The sequence below is a fragment of the Octopus bimaculoides genome, chromosome 5, assembly GCF_046866305.1.
Source record: "Octopus bimaculoides isolate indiv1 chromosome 5, ASM4686630v1, whole genome shotgun sequence".
Lineage (NCBI taxonomy): Eukaryota > Metazoa > Mollusca > Cephalopoda > Octopoda > Octopodidae > Octopus > Octopus bimaculoides.
The window spans coordinates 94,247,700-94,265,002 of NC_142932.1; the positions used below are offsets into that span (position 1 = coordinate 94,247,700).

The 17,303-nt window shown below is 35.7% G+C and overlaps 2 protein-coding genes across 6 annotated transcripts in view; one reads left to right on the plus strand and one right to left on the minus strand.

The window, feature by feature from the left end:
* Positions 1-4,087, plus strand: part of LOC106876231 (pyridoxal 5'-phosphate synthase subunit SNZERR) — a 55,756-nt gene extending 51,669 nt beyond the window's left edge. For all 5 annotated transcript variants that reach the window (XM_052968311.2, XM_052968313.2, XM_052968310.2 and 2 more), the window contains 3 exons: positions 301-447; positions 2,543-2,725; positions 3,602-4,087. In XM_052968311.2, coding sequence (XP_052824271.1) covers positions 301-447; positions 2,543-2,725; positions 3,602-3,903 — 632 coding nt within the window. In that variant the 3' untranslated portion in view covers positions 3,904-4,087. The remainder of the gene's footprint in view (positions 1-300; positions 448-2,542; positions 2,726-3,601) is intronic.
* A 1,779-nt stretch (positions 4,088-5,866) lies between these two features.
* Positions 5,867-8,356, minus strand: LOC106876223 (uncharacterized). The gene has a single exon (XM_014924697.3). It carries the CDS (start codon positions 8,162-8,164, stop codon positions 6,818-6,820), a length of 1,347 nt encoding a protein of 448 aa, XP_014780183.1. The 5' UTR covers positions 8,165-8,356; the 3' UTR covers positions 5,867-6,817.
* Positions 8,357-17,303: the final 8,947 nt, after the last annotated feature.

Consider the following 17,303-nt stretch of genomic DNA (forward strand, 5'->3'; position numbering starts at 1 on the left):
GTACTGGCAACAGCCATGCTCAAATGGTATTTTTTACGTGTCACCTGCACAGGAGCCAGTTCAGTGGCACTGGCAATGACCTTAATTTAAATTTGGCTATAGTGGATCAAATCCATTTCATGCCTGCAAGATTCACTACGCATATATCTATTTATTTTTGTTATTTCTAAGCATATGTAACAGTGCTATTCTTCAAGATATTATTTGAAACAGATTTGTGTGATGTGGATTGAAATACAAAATAGAATGTTTAACATTGAGATAAGTAATTTTTGTTCATTCTCTTTCCTTCTGTTCTAGTCCTCACAGCTGCTGATGTTGACAACCATATTGACAAACACAAACTCAAAGTTCCTGTTGTTTGTGGAGCACGTGACCTTGGTGAAGCTTTGCGTAGAATTTCTGAAGGTGCTGCTATGATAAGAACCAAAGGAGAAGCTGGAACAGGTACAGTAGTTTTAATATATCAATTTGTTTTGTTTTATTTTTATTCTTTTTATTAAAAGACATATAATTTTCTCAAAAACACTAGAACAAATAATAGTTAATCTATTTTTATTTCAAGAAGTAGAAGGAAAGGTGGGTTAATTATTTTCATTTTTGACTTTGTTTTTGATATATTAATTCTTTTTTACTGAATACAAACTAAAGTTAATATTTGACATTATAAGCAACAACAGGCCTACTGATGAAACCCAAGCTACATATCTATCACTTGCTTCTTTTGCTGGCATTAAGTGGCTCGTGAATTATCTTGTGGAAATATAACCACAAAAATAATTCATTGTGTCTTATTTGAAAATAAAAATTTGGCAAGTGCTTTGTTGTGCAATTGGTAATGTTGTTGCCAACAAGTGATGGATATTGTCATCATCATCATTTAATGTCCACTTTTCCATGCTTGTATGGGTCAGGTGGAATTTATTGGGGCAGATTTTCTATGGTTGAATGTCCTCAGTCAAATCGTCTAACCCATGCTAGCATGGAAAGCGGACATTAAACGATGATGATGATGATGATACAACGGGCTTCTTCTGATTGCCATTTACCAAATCTACTCACAAGGCTTTTGTTAACCCTTGGCTATTGTAGAAGACACTTGCCCAAGGTGTCATGCAGTAGAACTAAACTTGAAACCATGTGGCTGGGAAGCAAAGATAGTAAGAGGAAGTTTATTGTATACAATGTTCAAGTGCACTACAACTCATCAGATATTATACTCTATTTTCTTCTTTATATAACTTCTACTATATTGTTTTTCCTATATACGAGATATGTTCATTTTTCAGAATAGTAATTGTTTTGTGCAAAACACAGGACCATTTCTTGTAAGAGAACCTTATTGGTACCCTGCACCCACTCCACTCTGTAATTGATGATGGCAAGGGTGTCAGGATGTAAAATTCTAATTTAAGCAATACTTGGAATATAATGCTGTACTGCAAAAATGGTGAACAAGATGATGATGATACACTTATATTTTGTGTTTTTTACATCTACTTAGATTATAGAACTACTTTTTAAACTAGGCACAGGCAACTTTTTTTCAAGAAGCGAGCTACACTACTATAAAAATTTCATCAGGCATGTCATTCAGAAAGTCACACAGGCTGCAGGTTGTCTCTGACTAAAAGTATTTGATTGATTTTTAATTTTAAAAATATATTTATTCTAATTACAGAATATATTTGTTCCTATGTAACTAATTTAAATAATTACTAAATATATTTTTTTTAGTTAACCAATACAATATCAACTGGCTTACAATTTGCAAATATATATCTTATTTTAATAATTATATATATTTCATATACATAAAATACAATTTCTTTTAGTATATAACATTAACAGATAGAAATATTGCAAACAAAGTACTGAACTCTTTTTTCTCAGTTAATTTGAGAAGCTGACTTACAATACTTTTAGCATGTTATGTAGGAGAAGAATTAATTTTCATTTGTTGTATACTATTGAAATCACAGCTAAAAATTATTCCACAAGGATATAGATTTAGTTGGGTGGTAGTCCTAATATTTTGTCCTATTTAACACCACAACCTGGCCCTTGGGTTCATTTAGCAACGCCATCTTTCTTGCAAGCATTTGGACCAGACATCCACCCTTTCTTTACTATTCTCAGAGGTCCTGCATAAGGTCATAAGCAATACTTTTTCTCCCTTGACTAAGATATAAAAGTTGATTTCAATTAAGCTCTTTAAAATAAACAGGAAGATGAAGAAATCAATATATTTCTGTTGGCAGAAAAAATGTTTTAGGTAAGTTATAAGTGCTGATTTATTTTCACTAAACACAAAGTGGATGTAGAAGTCAAATGGACAAATACTATTTAACTCCAGCAAGATTTGAATTCAGAACACTTTACTCTAAGTTCTGATTTTGCTTAGTGTCAATATTTTGTCTCTCATCTAAATATTACAAAGTTCATCAGTCAACTATTTCTAGCAACTCACTACCCAAAATACGTTGTATATATTATTAAGATATTATTTCCAAAACTTTTCTTTTTTCTTTGTGCTTTGCAGGTGATGTCTCTGAAGCTGTAAGACATGCTCGTACTATCAATCGTGAAATTAGAACTGCTCAAGCTATGGACTCAACAGAACTTTATGAATATGCTAAAAAGCTACAAGTTCCAATAGAACTGTTGCGGAGAACTGCTGAAATGGGTCGACTTCCAGTGGTAAATTTTGCTGCTGGTGGCATTGGTAAGTCTAGTGTTTTCATACAATTCTATATGTTATTCATTGTTATGATTTATGATAAGTTCTAATTATAGGATCTACCTCTCAAATATTTGGCATGGACACTCACATTGAACATGTCTGTATTGTTATATATAGTCACCTTTTTTGTTAAATGTAGCTGCCAATTCTCACTAAACAAAACATCTTACTCTTTTTCACATATTCTACATATTTCCCAATTACCAAGTTATAGTATGCCTACAATATAAGGTATTATGATAAGTGCTTGGACATTTGTATTAGGATTGTAAGATAAAGGTAAAAGTAAAGACCCCCTTTAGTCATGAAGACCATGGGATCACACCTAGAAAGTTCCCCTCCAAGGCACAAGTCCAGACAAGGTTGTTTTATGGAAGACCAGCAGTCGTCCATGCATACCAGCCTCCCCTTTCCATGCCACCGATGTTATCCAAAGCAAAGCAAAGGCCAGTACAGCTTGGCACCTGTGATGTTGCAACTCATTTCTACAGCTGAGTGAACTGGAGCAACATGAAATAAAGTGTCATGCTCAAGAACACAACACCCAGCCCAGTCTGAGAATCAGGCTTGCTACCTCATGATTGTGAGCCCAGTGAGCTAACCATTGAGCCATGCACCTTCAGATTAGAATTGTATATCTTGCATATCTAAAGTGTTTGAATTATGGTGGTGTCAAGTATTTACTTGGCTACATCTATACTTGAGGTCTGTTGAAGTAAAATTAACCAAAGTGACTCAAGAATAAGATCACTCCAGCTAATATTTATTTTTTTGTAACTTTTTATGTTATCTTCCATGTAATATCAACTGTTAGTGATATTTACTAATCCAGTGAAAAATACATTTTGTTTATTTCAGCTACTCCAGCTGATGTTTCTTTGTTGATGCAACTTGGAGTTGATGGTGTATTTGTTGGCTCTGGTATCTTTAAAAGTAGTTTACCTGAGAAACGTGCCAGAGCAATGGCTCAAGCTGTGACCCATTACAATGAACCTTCTGTTCTTGCTGAACTGAGTGAGAACTTAGGTGAAGCTATGTTTGGAATCCCACATACTGACCGACCACAAGACAAAAGGCGTGAAGGGCCAATAGGAGAGGAAGTGAAGATTTGGAATGCCACTCTAAGCAATCAAAGTTATTCTACCAAAGTAAGCAGCTGATGACAATCAATAACTGCTCAAATAAACTAGGCTGATAAAATGCTCCTTTTTATAATGACAATTTTTAACCCATGTCTCTGAAATTCTCTTGGCAAAAATTTTATTTTTTCTATTTTTAAATTTGTTTCCTTGTCTCATTCTAATATTTGAAATTGTACATCAAATAAAAGATAATTTTAAGAAAGCAATGTGTTCTTTTAGTTTATTTTGTCTTTTATTAAATTTCTCTAGTATTTTTTTTTTTTTTTTTTTTTTTTCTTATTAAAAGTAACATCTAATGAAATTTGCAGTTTCTTTGGCAGAAAATGTTTTCGCCATAGCTGTAGACAAAGAACACCTTTGGTTTTTTTGGCTATTCAACCTTCAAGAAATAGTTGCCAAATTTCCTTTATAAAAAACACTTTAAATAATGTGGTCTGCATTCTGTGTACATAGAACCAAGATGGTATGGTCACAGTTGGCATGCCTTTGATCATAGACCTGCTCAATCAGGACTAACCTAGGTTAAACACAAAGTAAGACTATTATAATAATCAACAAAAGTAACCACATTAAAAGAAGCAAATTTACTAGCTTGAAAACAATGCAATACAAAATAATGATTAGTGGTTGTTTGATAGTGGTAATAACTGTAAAGTGAATAATTATTTGTCAATTTAAGGTCAATACTAAATAAAGACAACCATGTAAGTAATAATTATCTGAATTGCAGGCATAGCTGTGTAGCTAAGAAGTTTAGGTCCAGTCCTGCTATTTGGCACCTTGGGTAAGTATCTTCTACTAGGCCAAGAAAAGCCTTGTGACTAGATTCCATAGATAGAAACTGAAAGAAACCCATCGTATATATCACTATCATAATTGTTTAACATCCATTTACCATGCTGGTATGGGTTGGATAATTCAACAAGGACCAGTAGAAGTCTGTGCCAAGCTCCAGTGTCTATTTTGATGTGGTTCCTGCTGCTGAATGCCCTTTCTAATGTCAATCACTTTAGAATGCATTAGGTGCTTTTTTTGTGTGGAATCTAGTGAGGACACCAAGTAGCTTGCAAAACAAGATTCTCAACTGAGTGGGGGTGTATTGAAGGAAGTGGCTTTATGAGAGGTTAAAGTATGATAAAGGAACAGGTATAGGTGTCTTGTAGAGGAGATACATAGCTACCCCAGCTGGAAAAAAAGTGATGGTGTGATGAGGTATCAGAGCATTCTTTCAAGTTAACCCTTTTGATACCACCCTGCCTGCAACAACCCCAGTTCTATGATACAGGCTTCTTTTTTTATGTATCTCAATTAAAACCTTCCATTAAAATTGCATGTTAATTAATGTTCTGAACTCCAGCTTAATAATTAAAAACTTATTTTATTAAATTCTTCATTATTTTAGAAACTTACTGAAACAAAAAGCACCTTCTCTAACACCTGCTTCATGAAATTACCACATTTCAATGAAAGCATAACCACAGCAATTTGTAGAGCCATACACAACGAAGGACTGGACATACAATTAGCACACTCCGGCCCCTCTCTGCACGGATACCTGAATAAAAAGCTATCTAGAGACAACAATCAATGCTCATTAACTAACTGTCCTATCCGTGATACAGGTATGCGCCAGCAGACACATGTAGTATACTGAATAGAATGCAACAAATGTAAGGTGTTTTATATAGGCAGCACAACTCGAACTTTGCGTACTCGCATTAAGGAACATCTCAACACACGCGCATCCTCATTCAAAAAACAGTATCTCTGCTAGTATACATATATATATATATAAAATTAAATAAAGTATTATTACCATTAATAATAATAATAATAGAATTGCCAGCAAGTTTAACATATATAGGTAAAATATACAAATAAATAAAGTAGGGTATCAGAATACCAATTGCTAGAAATAGGAGCTAACACTCCAAAACCACAAATATCTCATTATTAATAAATACACAGTGAATGCATTGAATATAATAAAATAGCTTTTTATGTGGCACCAGCACTTACAAGCCCACAAGGTTAGGTATGCAAGGGCAACCATACTTTTATTTATCTTGACATATCTTTTCAAGCATAGCAAACTGACAAGAATCGCAGTCCCGACATCCTCTCTGTGTATCCCAACATTTGTAGATCCTTTCTCACCATTTTGTTGCAAGTCTTCCTGGATCTACCCCTTCTACATTCCCTCTACAATTAGAGATTGGCACCTCTTGATGCAACTGTCTTCATTCATAAATATTACATAGCCATACCAGCACAGTCTTGTCTCTTGCACACTACATCTGATGCTACATATACCCAGTTTTTCTCTCAAATCACTTACACCCTGTCATATATGCATGCTGACATTACCCATCCAGCCTAGCATACTGGTTTCATTTCTTTCAAGTTTTCACATATCCTCAGAAGTTACAGCCCATGTCTCACTGCCATGTAGTGAGACATGAGCTGCGACTACTGAGGATATGCAAAGACACGAAAAACCTGCTGCACAACACACATATATACCTTACAAATAAAATAAGCATTGTATTTGAAGTAATAAATCTAGGCAGAATTACCGTTATTTTCATTCAAGAAATACATAGCCACCAGCTATGCATTTTATTTCCTGGACAATGCTAGGTATCCTTCATGTAGTAATTATTTTTTTTTAATGAATGTAATAAGATTGTAATTTAATATACATGAAATTTGAAAAAGGAATAATAATAACTTAATAAAACTGATTATTATAAATGCATTAATATTGAATAGCATATAAAATCATACATATTAAAAGCTGCTGCACACACACACATATACCTTTATATATACACAAATGATTTACATATTTATAATTGCAATTCATAGTATTAATGCTTATATTTTCATTACAATATAGTTGTTAATTAAAAATATATCAAATTGGAGTTTATCACAGATTTTCTAATTTAGATTCTAAGGACTTAATAGCACATTCCATCAAATTCATTTTGGCAAGGCAATAATCCAATTCTTTTTTACAGGTAATACCCAGCTCAACAGAAGAGGGATGAAAACAAGTTTGGTTCTTCGTGAAATTTTCTTTTGCATTCTGTTGAGGCTCAACAGGAGTGATTTCCGTGTCTAATGATGATAATACTGGAGAATTTTCTTTGCCTACAAACATTTTAGAAGAATTTGATATCATTCCTTCTAGATTTTTCTGTTGTAAATCCAGGAGAATCTTTGCAGATTTGACTAAAGTTTCTGAGATGTTTTCCATCATGGGATCATGATTAATCTCTTTTGAAGAATTTGAAATCTTTTCAGCATTTTGGAGGGTGCTAGTTAGTGGACATCTTACTACTTTAGGAATAGTGTTTGAAATGTGATCATCCTGTTTCTCAACACAGTTTGATGGATGATTTGAGTTTTCATTCTGGGTTATAAAAAGTTCTTGGGTTTTTTCTTTCTTTGGAAAGGGTCCTATTTCAACTCTGACTGGGATTTTCTCAATGTTTGATTTCTGTTTTTCAAGAATTACACGACTTTTTGAATTTGGAGGCAATGCAAACTGAGTAATTTGATAGTTCTTTGGAATCCCTAAAGCAGAACAAGCATGGAACAATTTTTTCCCAAGATGCGGTTTAATGGAATAATCGGTCTTATCCGTTTTTTCAGTTTGGGTGTCTTCTGGATTGTGTTCAGGTTTATGTAAGTGAGATCTGGTGGCATTTTGTTGATTATAAAAGTGTGTATTGTTATCAAGACGATATAGAGTAGACGCAGAAGAATTTGACACTTTAACAGGGTTAGTAGGTTCTTCATTAGCGGTGTTTATACTATTTCTCAGGCGAGGTCCTTCGTTTGTATTAGATTTGTTGGCTAAAATTCGTGTTTTGCAGCGACTACTTCTACGAGTCACAGTCGAGAACTCTTTACATTTTTGTAGAACTAAATCCAAAATATGTGTACACATTATCATTTTCATCTCAATAAAGGCTCTATCAATCAAGAACATATTTTTTGTAATGGGAGGTTTATAACACAAAACATCTCGCACTATGCGATAGAGATTGTCGACGAAGTGTTTGTTAGTTTTACCATAAAGTTCCAAACCTCTTTCAGCAATAGCTTTACTAAATTCACAATTAAACGATGAAAACACATAACCGTATACAGCAAGGTAGATATCCAAAGTTCCTGAAAGGAAGTCTGCTCTTCGATAATTTGGAAATTTTACTTGTTTCAGCTTACTTTCAAGCTTACCGAGACTATTTACAAGATCTCCAGCCGACATCTGTGCTTTTACTGTTAAAATATATCAATTTTTAAAAAATGATTGTGATAAAAAGGATTTTAACGTGAATACACGCGCAATTTTTAGAACACTAAATTAAACTGGTAGGTACACAACAGTATTTACGAAAACCATTGAACGAGCTGTGTTGCAATTGCTAGGAAACCGTGCAGTAATGGACTGACAACCAATATTTGTAGTTTCGTACTTTTTTATTGTTACAGAGCCACAGCTCAGCTATATTTAATTGCCCATGATTATTCCGTATTTTAGGGGTATGTGAGACTACATCATCCAATGCGTCATTTTTTTGACTCGGAAGTATACAAGATAAATGAAAATTGTCAGCTATTTCTCGTAGATCGGTTAAATATGTAGAGGCTCTCATAATAGCTCAAGTTTCGTACAATTTATTAAAAGTACGTAAATGAAAAAAAGATCAAATGAACACATTTTAGAAGTTATCATTTATTAGCTAATAAAAATGTAACGAAAGGCAGCAAGCTGGCAGAAACGATAGCACGCCGGGCAAAATGCTTAGCGGCATTTCGTCTGTCTTTATGTTCTGAGTTCAAATTCTGCTGATGTCGACTTTTCCTTTCTTCCTTTCGGAGTTGACAAATTAAGTACCAGTTGCGTACTGAGATCGATCTAATCGACTGTCTCATTCCCCAAGAATTTCGGGCCTTGTGCCTAGTTTAGAAAAGAATAAAAGTGTAGCGACCGAAAAAGATAAAGATACAATATTTAATTTAACGCTAGTGCTTATACATAATTTCAACTGGGACTTGAATCCAATAAAGTTGTGAGACAAAGCGGCTACTATTTCTTACAGTTCGCTCGACTTGCTAGAAATAGCAGCCAAGGTGTTTGGGAATACTACGGGAATAACGACTGAGAAAAAAACCTTTTTCAAAAAGTTTCCCCACTACCTTTCCCATAAGTTTTGAGAGTTCGAGAGCTAGTTATTTCACAACTCCGCCAAATGCGAGATGATCGTTAATCAAAGGTATGTACAATCAGAGTTGACCTCGTGCTATACGAGTGAACTTTTATGCGGTCACTCGATCGTTTACAAATACGTTCTGAGTTCAAATTCTGCCGAGGTCGACTTTGACTTTGACTTTCATCCTTTCGGGGTGGATTAAATAAGCACCAGTTACACACTGGGGTCGATGTAATCGACTTAATCCCTTCCCCCAAATTTGAGGACTTGTGCTTCTAGTAGAAAGGATTATTGATATACAGCTACATTGTAAGGTTACATATCTGCACACAGGTGTAAAGATGTAGAAAGGCATATTTTTGCCACTCACGTTAGTATAAAGGCTATGCTCCAATACCTTTTACTCTGCATACTTTAGTGACTCACGGTTGCGTTCCAAGGTATCATGCATGAACATATATAAATATAACTGTGTCCGAGCATAATGAACATAATAAAGCAAATATTTGTCTCTTTAGTTAATCAGTCTATTACGTTTTTTGAAAAGGCTATACCCTAGTTACTTACTGTTGCGTTCTGCAAGTGTCCTTTGCAAATGTACCGAAATACATGTAGCGTTCTCATCTGGTCCTTCCTTAGTATATGTTCCATGGTTGCAGTTCATGGCGTTTCCAATTGAGTGAGGCGGTTAAACCGAGTTGTCGGGTTTATGGGTTGTATCGGTTAGATGCAGTTGCGTTGTACTGTGTAAACAGGTGTTTAGCTATATGCATGCATCTGGGTAGTTGTTCAGTAAATCTATAGGAAAGTTGGTTATACATCATTAGATGTATACCTGACTTTCCTATATAAAATTATAGATATATAAAGGAACGCTGAACTCCGGACTATCAACTTAAACAACATTTATTCAGGTGGTAAATATATACATCTTCTGTGTGTGTGAGCATAGTTGTTAGGACGTTGGTATGTAGATGTAAGCGAGCTGTCGAGTGTAAGTCCGAAAGATGGAGAGAGACAGCTAAACACGTAAAGAGACTGTCTCCAGAGTTGGAATGTTGGAGACACTGCTTGACACGTCCATGCTCATGGTCGGCCGACCGAGAAAGAGATAGAATTAAGCGGGAAAGCTTGCTTGTTTAATTCCACGCATGCGTGAGACTACGCATGCGCACGGCGTTACTACAGGGCTCCCTTGCCAGTGCGAAAACGCACGATAATATGTAATCTGTTAGAACGCCTGAGGCAGGATGGCCACTGAAAACCACCCACAGGATGTAGCACAAAACACACACAAAGAAAAATTTTAAAAATGAAATGTACACTCGTGTGATACATGCATGCAATGTACAAAGTGAAGGAATGAAAGAAAAACATGCAATATGGGCAGTAAATGCCACCTAGTAAAAAACAAATGAGACAATGAGAAAACAAATCGTGATGACTACTGTCCAGGAACTGGCATCACGGAATGTGAAAGTCTGAGTGTTTGTTTTTACTGAAAGGAAAGAAAATGTATGAGTGCACAAGTGTGTGTGTGAGAAAAAAAAAACACAGAACATAGTAAAAGTGTCTGTAGAGACAAAAAATCCAGTTCGTATAAAAGTTACACAAGTTGATTGGTGTGTCCCTGGTGGTGGGGTTGTTGGCGCACGACATTGTGGTAGACAGTACATTGATGGTGAAGACGTCGGCGCAGGAACTGTAATATAGCTGTGTTCTGTATGTGTGGTGGTAATGATGTTGACAGTGGTAATGATCTGTTGAAACTTGGCGACCTCGGGGGGAATGCTTGTAGTTGGTAGTAGTAATTGTTGTCGTCACGGTAGTAATCTTGGTTGAACGAAGCTGGTGGCGAAAAGGCTGTTCGTTGATGAATGGTTTGAAGAGGTGCGCTTTTACAGACAGTCGACAGACAAATCTCTGTACGAACCATTAGCGAAAACCTCGAAGACAATTTTCTTAACCCAAGATGAAAAAACGACCGTGCGAACTCAAAAAGGAGAAATGGTGACGAATGGAAAAACAGAGGACTCCTTTTATTTAAACGTGTCACACGGTCGAACACCAAAATATATATCAAAGATGATATACAAGTAATTATGTTATACTACGGTAACATAGATTTCGTAAATACCAGTAATGAGACGATAGAAAAGACAACCGTATGAAATGAATAACAAGAGTTATTTAGTGTGGCATAAAAGATGTATGTGTATGTGAGAGTGTGAATGCGACATATAAGAACATAATAAAAAAACAGGCCGTCTATATGTATGTGAGATATCACAGCAGTTAGAAAGTCAGTACACGTGAGAGTTTTATACCAAGTTCTTTGAGTACACAATTGGAAAGTCGCAGGCTGTAATTCTTGTCTGTTTATCGTGAGTGGAAAAATCCACTCTAACAGAGGCGAGATAGAAAGCGCGCTTGTTGATGTTGGTAATACGTAGTAAGTCGTGTTGACTATGGTTGGAGGTGTTGGTGGCGTAGTAATCGTAGAATCGTGTTGGTCATGACGATGATGCTGGTTAGTAGTTCAGTCTCCATGGCCGCATTTGTTCTTTAGTCGGGTTCACCAGTTATAAGTTGGTAGCCCAGAGTCCATGCTGCGTTTGTTTCTTCGTCGGGGTCACCACTTTATAGAAAGTGGGTTATTGCAGCTCAGCGGGCTACGTGTTCGAATCACGTCGGGGGTCACCAGTATAGGAAAGTTGGTTATACATCATTAGATGTATACCTGACTTTCCTATATAAAATTAGAAATTAAACGGAACGCTGAACTCCAGACTATCAACTTAAACAACACTTTATTCAGGTGGTAAATACATAAATCTTTAGCTCTTGTTGTTACAGCTTCTGTGTGTGTGAGCATTGTTGTTTGGACGTTTGGTATGTAGATGTAAGCGAGCTGTCGAGCGTAAGTCCGAAAGATGGAGAGAGACAGCTAAACACGTAGAGACTGTCTCCAGAGTTGGAATGTTGGAGACACTGCTTGACACGTCCATGCTCATGGTCGGCCGACCGAGAAAGAGATTCCACGCATGCGCACGGCGTTACTACAAATCTATTTATAATTCGCTCTTTGTCAACAATATTGACAGCGATTCCTCGGAATATAGCTGGCATTTCCGGGATAATGTGTTGTAAGGACTCATGCATCTAGTTATTGACCAGATTAGGCTATATTTTACTTTCTCTTCCTTGAGTCACCAAATGAAATCGGCCAATGATGTTGCGTGTCGTTTAAAGATTTTTAGGAAGCTGGCGATGCGGTTTCTGTATCTATTTTTGAAAATGTCGTCCAATGCACCGATATATACGTAGGGACCTCCTCTAGTATTTACGGTGCACTTGTACACGACATTTCGGGTCTTGCATTAGTTACCTAGGGGACATGCATAGTTTTAAATATATTAGATATTCGTTCTGCTACAGAAATACTGATATATGTATGCATGCATCAATTGGTGGGATATTGCACGGCCAAAATCATATGCACATATAATTAACTAAAAGCAAATAAAAGCATTACATACTTTTACTCTACATGAATACCGATATATAGGTATATTCACACTAGTTGGTGGAATATTGCACAACAAAAATGTATACATATATATAATTAAATAAACAAATGAATAGAATGTTTAATAAGCATTTTTTTTTCTCCAAATTCCTTAAAGAAATATTTGATCCAATGGTTATATTTTGCGACGAGTTCAGAGTGTCTGATAATAAGTTCATCTTTCCACATGTGTCTCCTCCGAGCAATAATTGCATAATTTGGAATATGCATTGTATTGGTATGCATTTCTAACCACCGACCAGGATATATTATAATTTATCCTCTTTTTCTAAGATTCCAAATCAGATTGGTCAAGGACGAGCTGTACTGTTGACGATGTTACGAAGTGATGCAACGTGATTACGCCAATGATTTTTTAAAGTAATCATTTGTTGCATCTATATATGCAAAGACCTTTGCTCTAATCCCGACCGTGCATCTGTATACAATGTTATTGCGGAGGTACTCATTTCCTAGAGGACATGCGGCTTTCTTTCAACAATTGCATTTCCTTACTATGCTGTTTTTGAATTCATCATTACAAACTTTTCTTATGTTTCTATTTATCTTAATGGTTCTGCAATTATTATTATTATTATTATTATTATTGCTTTCGTTGTCACTATTATTGTTGTTCCCAATGTCTTTATCAAAATTCTCAACATTATCATCGTTATTTATACTATTCTTACTATTGTCAATATTATTGCTTATATTGCAATTATATGAACTGGCATGATAATCATCTCCATTACTATTGTTATTATTATCTATGGGCATATGTTAATTTGCATCTTTTCGCTGGTGTTGTTAGCTTCTCGGTTCAGCCTCTTATTGTTAAGTTTATGAATATAATATTTTAGGTTATGTTATGCTGCGTATGACAGCTTCACCGTGTTCCTATTGAAAATTTTTTCCCTTTGTAGTTTTAGCTTTGCCTCGCACTACAGTTTCTTTTCAGCTAAGATCGAATGTAATATAGTGAAACTTATACACAAGTAAATACGGTATATATTTTTGTAGGGCAAAATTTAAAATTAAAATAATAAAATAACACCGAATGATTTAACGCATGAGCCTTTGTGCAAGAAATTGCCGTTTGCTAAACGTAAGATGGCAAGTTTTAACTCCAAAAAGGTTACTAATACTCTATAACTATAGAACGAAATCGAAGACATAATATTATAGATATAAATTACAGATAAAATATTTTTATTATTCGTTAAAACATGACACTATGAATTAAATATTTAAATAAAGTGATTATAAACATGTACATGTATATTGGACGGGCCAAGGCCAAATAAACTACACTTTGATATGAAATGAAAGATGTCGTACAGTGATTTCACTTCATAATTAAAGATTGTTTAGAGCATTTGATACTTTTTTCAACAATTTTTAAATAATTTTAATAAAACAGTCACAATGTCATGTCAAAGAGAAATAAACTAGTTCACTTATTGGCGTAAAGATAAAATAAAAGATTACTACTCTCAAGTTAGAAAAAGTAAATGTTATATAAAGAATATTGATTTCAAAGATGTTCTCTGTTAAAACTATACATTCAGTACTACCTGCATGAATTTTACTGTATCTCAAGAAAAAAACAGTTCGGAATAAAACATAATTTCAAATGAAATTATGCATTTCACAGTTCTATGTAAATATCCAGCAATCATATAGTACTCGTGACTATTTCACGAGTACTGATAGTCTGCAGTTCGCATTTCAGTAATTGGAATTCATCTTCATCTCACAGTACATGTTCCATCTAGGAACGATCAAAAATATTTCCCTTCAGTTATGTTCCTCATAAATTAGGCCTCTCTCCATCATTCCTCTCGCAACACACAAAGTCAAAGAAAAATTAATGTTCTTGGCCCAACAACCATGGTGTTTAAAGCTGCATTCTGTTTTTCCAGTCAATAAAAAATGGACGACTGCACGCTAAAAATTCCGAGTGAAGAACTGTCAGAAAAAGAACTACCAACAGCTCATATTAAACCTCATTCAAAGGAACAGAACAGTGAAAACATCTATTTCCTGCAACAGATCGATTTGGAACCCCCCCAAAAAACGAAGAAAACCACCAAGGAGGTTGCCTTGGCAGCTGAAACCAGTTCAAGGTCGTTGTGGTTGACAAAAGACCACAAATGGAATCCTTCTGTAGGCGAAGGCTAATTCAGTCATTGCTACTTCATTCAGGAGAAATGTACAGGCTAAGGGGGAAAAAGCTTGTGACCCTCACACACTTGTGAATAATACCGAAGAGCTTCCAACATTGCAATAGCTTTAATCATCACCAGAAGAAGAGCTTGCAGTATTTCGAAAGATCCTACAGTTACTCCGTGGGGCAAAGTATCTTTGGTCTTTATGTCACCAGCGAACCATCCTTCAAGAAATTGACCACTGTTTCGACGTTATCGACTGACTTGCATCTCTCCTAATTACACTAGTAAGAGATTTCAGATTAAGTAAATTTATTCTACTATAAGCTGAAAATATTCACTTAGAAAGGGACGTTTAGAATGTACACGGAGATTTTTCTTTAGGTTTATCCTCAACATGGAAATTTCTATTCCTGGTGACTTGAATGCACGCCTCCGTTTCCTCTGATTCTGTCCGCCATCTCATCCTTTTCACTGTTCACCCAAGCTGATGTAGTTATTTACGTGTGCTTATAACCAGTTGTGCGACAAACATGCAGTTCTCGTAGACAGAGAACTAATTTCAATTCTTTTATGATTTTTTTTCATCTTTTTTTGCTCGTTTGGTTTTGTACACACACACACACACACACACACACACACACACACACACAGTTGCCTCGAAATGTAACGTAAATGTGAGCCTAACTTATTTTTATTAACTGATACAGGTTGTTCAAATGGCACATGTTGGTAGAGTAACTCTTCCTCTTTAGTAACTTTTCTTCCAGTTTTAATTGCAGGCAAATAATGGGTTCCAAACAGAAACGACTTACTAACATTGATTTCTTGACAAAAGAGCAACGGAGCTACAGCTCCATGGAGATGACACCATAGATGAAAGCAATATGCATAGATGGAAGAAGTTTAAAGAAGAGGAAACCAACACTGAAGACAACCCTTTAGTAGGAGACCATCAACTGCAACAACTAACACAAATCGCCAACGAGTGGACGAATTGATTCGTACAGGCGTTCAGTGAGCTTGCAGCACAGCTTGACTGGTGGTCACAATGCATTAAAGATGGTGGAAGACCTTGGATATGAGAAAGTGTGCAAAGTTAGTACCTCGGTAGTTTGACGGAGAGAAAGGTCGAAGTATGCTCTGATTTGCCAGAAGCGTTTGAAGCAATAAATAAACATCTACTTCACTCGATCTGGTGACAGGGAATGAAACATGGGTGTATCTTTATGATTTGGAAACGAAGACTATCTATTGCATAGCGTTACACTTCTTCTCTAGTGTCTAAGAAGTTCAAGAACTAGCGATTATACAACAAGTTATGATGATTGCTTTGGTGAGATGACAATGGTGTCATTCACCTTGATTTTCTGGAACGTGACTGTACTGTGAACAGCGGGCGATACACTGCGACATTCAAAAAACTTAGAGAGGACATTAGGAGGAAAAGACCAACCAAGAGTCTTAAAACGATTCAATATTTACCATGACTGCACGAGGAGACATATCTTTGGCAACAAATCAGGCAATAATCAGATAGGGGTTGACCAGTGGTTCTTCATCCATCGTACATGCCGGATTTGGCACCCTTCAATGCTTACTGTGCGGTCCAATGAAAGACAGTTTTCAGTGAGGGGCAGAGATTTGATGATACAGATGAGATGAAAATGGTTACAAAGAAGTGGGTACATCAGTGTACACCTGGTCTTTTTTGTTTTTTTGTTTTTTTCTAAGAGGTTCTGTGAGTTGAACGATGCTAGAATGCATCGTTTATGATAGAGACTGTTGAGTACTCTACAAACATGCGCAAGCTGAGTTTGCATTTGTAACAATTCTTGTGGTGAGGAGTTAATTTATGTACGCATACTTTGTCATACAGTTTATGCATTCACATATTTTCACACATTCACTACATATACTACGTTGCTGAAAGTCATCTACAGTTAGTGCACATTTACTATTTTCACGAAGTCAGTACTCTATTCTCCACTCTACACGTCGAGTCATTATTTATTGATTTGTTTGTTTTATAATTCATAACAATTCACAAAGTTCATTAATTACTTTCTTCGCACCCTTTTCCTTTTCCTCATCTGATATCGTATGTCTGTTTTATTTTGCAATTGTTCTTCCGTCCAACCTTTTACCTTCACACTTATCTAACTTGACCTGGCCTACACCACTTCCCTACCATTTCAAATGACCTGGTTTTTGCCAGAAACTTTTACCACCCCGTCCCATTCGCTTTATTTCCTCCTAGACCGTATCTCTCACACACTACTCATACTGTCCTTTCCTGCCTCTCTTCCCACACATACATCCCTCCACGGTACTTTTCCACGACTGTAGTACTGGTCTTTGTATTCTTTCTCTTAAAAGGACAAAATGTGTAATTTTTTAAACTCCTTACAATAAATTAACTCTCAAGTTCAAAAAATGTTAGGCCACATCATC

Excerpts from the sequence above, each read along its gene's own strand:
- LOC106876223 (XM_014924697.3), bottom strand. The coding sequence starts at position 8,164 with ATGTCGGCTGGAGATCTTGTAAATAGTCTCGGTAAGCTTGAAAGTAAG.